General features: G+C 45.3%; 1 protein-coding gene across 5 annotated transcripts; it reads right to left on the reverse strand.

Moving 5' to 3' along the window:
- Positions 1-441: 441 nt before the first annotated feature.
- Positions 442-5763, reverse strand: Faap24 (FA core complex associated protein 24). Of its 5 annotated transcripts, none has more exons than XM_090322761.1 (5): positions 5735-5763; positions 5464-5582; positions 4504-4643; positions 3997-4149; positions 442-1639 (listed from the first exon to the last, which is right to left on the reverse strand). In XM_090322761.1, the coding sequence occupies exons 2-5, from the start codon at positions 5567-5569 to the stop codon at positions 1388-1390; spliced, it is 651 nt and encodes a 216-aa protein (XP_090178887.1). In that variant the 5' UTR covers positions 5570-5582; positions 5735-5763; the 3' UTR covers positions 442-1387. The 5 variants fall into 5 exon arrangements, with proteins under 5 accessions (XP_090178887.1, XP_090178890.1, XP_090178892.1 ...); XM_090322764.1 differs by lacking the exon at positions 5735-5763 and having other exon boundaries at positions 442-1498; positions 1583-1639; positions 5464-5647; XM_090322766.1 differs by lacking the exons at positions 3997-4149; positions 5735-5763 and having other exon boundaries at positions 442-1498; positions 1583-1639; positions 5464-5647.
- Between the last annotated feature and the right edge of the window lie 286 nt (positions 5764-6049).

Below are 6049 nucleotides of genomic sequence, written 5' to 3' on the forward strand. Positions count from 1 at the left end.
GCAATATCTTAAAGGAAGCAACCACCTGTGGAAAACGTGTCCCCGCTGTTCGTATGACTGTTTGTTGTAAATATATAAATAAATGCATTTATTCATCTGAATCAAGATTTTATTGCTTTCACTTCCCTCAAATCATCAATAGCATAGTTTTTTTTCTTGCATTTTATTTTAAAAAAAATGACTAATATTTCACAAAATAAACTTTTGGATACATAGTATTTTTTTTAATCACGTCATTATTATATGTATAACCTGGATGCCAGTGGCTCACACCTATAATCCTAGCTACTCTGGAGGCTGAGATCGGAGGATTCAGGTTCAAAGCTAGCCTTGCACAGAAAATCTAGAGGGCTCTTTATCTTTAATCAGCAAAAATGGAGAAATGGAGTTGACACTCAAGTGGTAGAGCACCAACTTTGAATGGAAAAGCTGAGTTGAACAAGTGTGAAGCAGAGTTCAAGACCTAATACGACCAGAACAAAAGATACAGAGGAAAGAGAATATACAGGGACATTATTTACATGGACAGTGGCCCCCAGAGCACAGGTCTACAGACAAGACCTGAAGATGCAAGCGATTCATTATAGCTGTTTCCTAGAGATGTCCACAACTCTTGCCTGAAATCTTCCAAGACAGTTCTATGACAGGTGTGGGTCAAGACCCCTCATATGAGAGGTCCTAACACACAAAAGTCGTGGCTGGTCCTTTTTGTCTTGGCAGACTGTCACAAGCAGTGAGACCTATATTCAAACCCAGACCTCAAAAAGAACCTCAAGGACTTGCCTGTCTTTTATTGTTTACTGTGAGAGGAAATCCTATTTCTTGGTTTGACTGGATAGTTGTACTGGTACTAAGATTTGAGGCCACCTCTTGCTTGGCCTTTTCAATCAAGGTTGGAGTTCTGCCACTAGAGCTACACTTCCACTTGTGACTTTTCACTGGTTAAATTGGAGATAGGAGTTTTATGGATTTGTCTGTCCAGGCTGCCTTTGAACTGCAATCCTCAGATCTCAGCCTCCTAAACAGCTAGGATTACAGGTGTGAACTACCAGTGCCCTCTCTTCTCCCCCTTTCCCTCCTCTGCTTCTCTCTCTCCTTGCCAGTCCTAGAGCATGAACTCAGGGCCTGGGTGCTGCCCTGAGCTGCTTTTGCTCAAGGTTAGCATTCTACCAGTAAAACTTCCCCTCCTTTCCCAGCTCCTGTTGGTAGTTGGAGATAAGAATCTCCTGCTCCAGTTGCCTTTGAATCACGATCTTCAGATCTCAGCTTCCTGATTAGATCAGATTGCAGGTATGAGTCACCGGCACCTGACTGTTCCTTGATTTTTAAATAGGAAAAGCAGATCTAGGATCCTATAGAAAACAACCGTAGTAGATGTGAAGTCAGGTCAACTGGATTGGGTGAAGAAGGCATAGATTTGCTGGGCCACCACTGGGCCTACCACGGGCTCCAGTTCTTTGACTGAAGCATTGCTGAGTTGTTGGATGCTTGGGAATTTCTGAAGGAGGAGGAGAGCTTTAACTTTTCCAACTCCTGGGATCTGTTGAACAGTTCGAACAAGGGAAGTTTCAGAAAGTCCTACCCGTGTTGTTTTCCTGAGGAAAGGATTCTTTCTGGTCTCTTGGCTCTGCTCTTCCACCTAGACCAGAAATTAAAAAGAACAGCTCGTGAGCACCCTCTGGAGGAAAAGTTTATTATAGCAGTCTTAGCTAGGGGTAAGGAAAAGAGGAGCTTCAACACAGGGGCACTACCACTTTGCATTTTCCACTCAGAGATAGCATTTTCCCACTTGAACCACACCTCTACTTCTGGATTTGGGGTAGTGAACTGGAGATGAGTCTCATGGTCAGGTGCCCATAGTTCATGCCTGTAATCCTGAGTATCATGGTTCAAAGCCAGTGCTGTCCGTGAGACCTGAGCACTGTGGCTCAAAGTAGTTGAGCTCTGGCCTTGAGCTGAAGAGCTCATGGACAGCGCCCAGGGTCAAGTCCCAAGACAGACAAAATTAATAATAATAATAATAATAATAATAAAAAGTTTCACGGACTTTCCTGCCTGGGATGGCTTTGAATGGTAATGCTCAGATCTCAGCCTTTTGAATACCTCGGGGTATTCAATATAGGCCTGAACCACTGGCATCCAGTTTCCCTATCTCTCTTTTTCTTCACTTTTTAAATTGTTATAATAGTGACGTATGTAGAGAGGGCTCTATCACTGGGAAATTTTTGTTTGTGTGACTCAAACTCAGGGTCTGGGCACTGTCCCTGTCCCCTTAGCTCTTTTTGCTCAAGGCTAGAGTTCTATAACTTTGAGCCATAGCTCCACTTGGGTTTTTTTTAGGTGGTTAATTGGAGAGTCTCTTGGAACTGGTCGTTCGTGGCTCATTCCTGTAATCCTAGCTACTCAGGAGACTAGCATCTGAGGACTGTGGTTTGAAGCCAGCTCAGGCAGTAAAGTCCATGAGAGTCTTATCTCCAATAAACTACTCAGAAAAAACAAATAGCACTGTGGCTCTAGTGGTAGAGCACTAGCTTTGAGTACAAAGAAGCTCACGGATAGCACCCAGGCCCAGTTCAAGCCCCAGCACTGGCCAAAAAAAAAAAAAAAAAAGTCTCCACTCTTAGAAATTCTAACAAACTAAGTTGAAAAACTAGTAAAGAACCAGCTTGCAGGGGATGTGGTTTAGTGGTAGAGTGCTCGCCTAGCATGTGTGAAGCCCTGGGTTCAATTCCTCAGCACTATATCAACAGAACAAGTTGGAAGTGGTTCTGTGGCTCAAGTGGTAGAGTGCTAGCCTTGAGCAAAAGAAGCTCAAGGACAGTGCCCAGGCCTGAGTTCAATTCCCAGGACAGGCCGAAAAAAAAAATGTTTGCTTAAATAAATATAATAAGCTTACACATGGATGTTCTGGTGCTTAATAAATATGGAGAATTAAGATTTTTTTCACCATTGGAAATGCAGGATAGTGAACATCCAAAAGCAGACCTTAAACTTCCTCACTTTGTTATGTGGTTGTCTAGAGAAGGGGGCAGGCAGTCTCTATAGCAGCTTTGAACCTAGATGTCTCCAAAAAAAACAAAACAAAAAACAAAAAAACGATTCAATAAACCAAGCCAGATGCCTGTAATCCTAGCTACTCAGGAGGCTTGAGACCCAAGAATGGAGGTTGGAAGCCCTCCCATGAAACACTTATCTCCAAATTAACCAGCAAAAAGCTACAAGTAGAGGTGTGGCTCAAATGGTAGAGCTTCAGCTTTTTTTTTTTTTTTTGCCAGTCCTGGGCTTGAGCTCAGGGCCTGAGCACGGTCCTTGGACTTTCTCAAGGCTAGAGCTCTACCACTTGAGCCTCAGCACCATTTCCGGCTTTTTTCTATGTATGTGGTACCGAGGAATCGAACCTGGGTCTTCATGCATGCTGGGCAAGCACTTTAACCACTAGGCCAAACTCCCGGCCCCCCCCCCCTTTTTTTTAAATTGTATTTTATTGTCAGGGTATATATAGAGGGATTACAGTTACAGTGGTCAGGTAGTGGGTACATTACTTCTCGAACACTGATACCCATTCTTCTGGTTTTGTCCTAGAGTGTCAGCTTTGAGCAGTGCAAAAGCTAAGGGATAACACCTAGGCTCAGAGTTCAAGCCAAAGTACTGGCATAATAATGAGAGGGAAAAAGATTTGATAAATATAAGGAATGTTAAGGACCGGATTTTTTTTTTCCAGTCCTGGGGCTTGAACTCAGGGCCTGGGCAACGTCCTTGGGTTTTTCTCAAGGCTAGCATTCTATGGGGTTTGACACTGGAGCCACAGCATCACTTCTGGCTTTTTTCTGTGTATGTGGTACTGAGGAATCAAACCTGGGGCTTCATGCATGCTAGGCAAGCGCTCTACCACTAGACCATGCTCCCTGTCCAAGGACTGGAAAGGACTGTCAGCATAGAGAAGCCGCCAGGCCTGTTGAGAATCTGAAGGACAACTGTGAAGAATTAGGTACTTACAAACTGGACAATGAGACAGGCTGCTTCCATCTGGTTTCCTACAGGAAGTAAGACCATCCCAAGATCCAGCACCACAAACTTCTGTATGGCTGGGAAGTACTGTTCATTGATCTGCGTTTTTTCCACCACTACAATCCCTTGAAGATGACCACACTTCCGAGAAAAAGACAGTAGAGCATTTTGTAACAGAATTCTTTCCAAAGCCGAGGAAACTACCCTGAGCTGGTGGCTAGAGTTGTCACTCTAGCAACTCAGGAGCTGAGATCTGAGGATTGTTCAAAGCCAGCCTGGGCAGGAAAGTCTGTGAGACTCTGAGACTTTGATCTCGAACAAACCAGCCAAAATCCAGAAGTGGAGCTGTGGTCCAAGTGATAGAGCTCCAGCATTGATCCAGAAGAGCTCTGGATCAAGCCCCAGAACAAGAAAGCTATGGCCTATGGTATACAAATTATTCTAAAGGATGGGAGAATAAGTCAATGTTCTATTTCGACTTAATTCAATACGTACATTTCGAACCCGGACAAGTCTCTTTCTGTAGCCATTTCCTGCCACCAGCTCAGCTTCGGTGATGAAAATAATGCAAGATCTACTGGACAGGTAAAAGTCTGCCAAGTTCAGGCCATCCTCAAAAATAAGTTTAATTTTCCCTTGAAATAAAGAAAACAAAATGAGTTGTTTAAACTTTTTTTGTTTTGTTTTCCTTTTTCCATGTCATTCCTGTCGCTTGAACTGAAGGTCTGGGCACTGTCCCTTAGCTTTTTCACTCAAGGCTCCATCACTTAAGCCATACTTACGCTTCCAGTTTTTCATTTTTGTCCTTATTGGTTAATTGGAGATGAATCTCACCGATTTATCCTGTCCGGGGTTGGCTTCCAAGTTTGATGTTCAGATCTCACCTTGGCTGAGTAGCTGAGATTACAGGTGTGAGCTGTAATATCCCAGCCATATGGGGGGGGGGAGGCGAACCTCTCCCCCAGCAATAATCACCAGCACTCAGTGAGCAGAGCTAAGAGTCAGTTTAATAGCAGTGCAGCGGCATCTCCCAACCTTGGGGCTGATAAGAGAGCAGCCCTGACCTTCTGTGGGGCTAATTTTAAAGGTGAACACCACACACAGGTGGTAGTCACCTTACGATGCCCACAGTGAATAACCATAAGGATGAAAGAAACCACACGCAGGTGGTCGAGCAGGTGAAGCATGTTTACAAAAACAAAAAACAATTTGGTAGCTAAGCCTGCCAGGTTATTACCTGAGCCACCAGGGATCCAGCTTAAACACTGGCTAAGGAATCGACAGGTGGATTTTTTAAATTTTTATATTCTTTTTTATTGTAATTAATAGAAGGGTTACATTATATTCGCCAGATTGAAGGAGCATTACTTCTCATACATTGACACCCCTTCTCATGTTTGTGTCCCCATTTCCCTCCCCCCCCCCCGATTATCTTTTTTTTTTTTTCTTACCGACCTTGCATCTCTTGCGCCAACTGCGACCCTCGCCATCTCTCCCGGGCCACCACGTACCCCAAAGGCACATGCACCGGGCCAGTGTCATCGGGGGGATCGCTGTCCATCGGTGATCTGGCTCTGAAGAGGAAAATGCAAACAAGCGTCCTTGAACAAGCTCTTCCCTGTACCCCCGCCCCGTTGTACCCCCTCGGCACTGCGGTCTCCCTAACGACTGCATTGTCTGCATTGATTTCCCTCACGTCCAAGCCCCAGACCGCTCGTTCGGGTACCTGAGAGACCTCCGCGCTGCGCCGCGGGCCCCAACAGAGGCCGCACCACTTCCGGTTCCTCCTCTCAGCGGGTTCGCCTAATGTAGTTCCTTCTGCCCGCCTCCCCGCCTTCAGCAGCGCCGGATAGGCTGTCCTGTTGGATTGACATCTCCGCTGCCCAATAGAAACATCTAAAACGCAGGCCACTTCCACACTTAGGTGGGAATTTGAACGAAGCGCGCCGGTTGCCAAGAGCGACGGAGCGTGGAAGTAAGCTCAGCTGTGATTGGTCCGGCACAAACGGCAACCAATAGCAAGCGCGGATATTGCGAAGTC

This window comes from Megascapheus bottae, chromosome 31 (genome assembly GCF_031878675.1).
Source record: "Megascapheus bottae isolate mThoBot1 chromosome 31, mThoBot2.hap1, whole genome shotgun sequence".
Classification (NCBI taxonomy): Eukaryota; Metazoa; Chordata; class Mammalia; order Rodentia; family Geomyidae; genus Megascapheus; species Megascapheus bottae.

Bases quoted from the DNA above. Each gene is read 5' to 3' on its own strand.
- Faap24 (XM_090322761.1), bottom strand. From the start codon at position 5,569: ATGGACAGCGATCCCCCCGATGACACTGGCCCGGTGCATGTGCCTTTG. The intron at 4,644-5,463 runs GTCGGTAAGAAA...CTTTATTTCAAG, and splicing joins GTTGGCGCAAGAGATGCAAG to GGAAAATTAAACTTATTTTT. The intron at 1,640-3,996 runs GTAAGTACCTAA...TTTCTGGTCTAG, and splicing joins CCTGTCTCATTGTCCAGTTT to GTGGAAGAGCAGAGCCAAGA.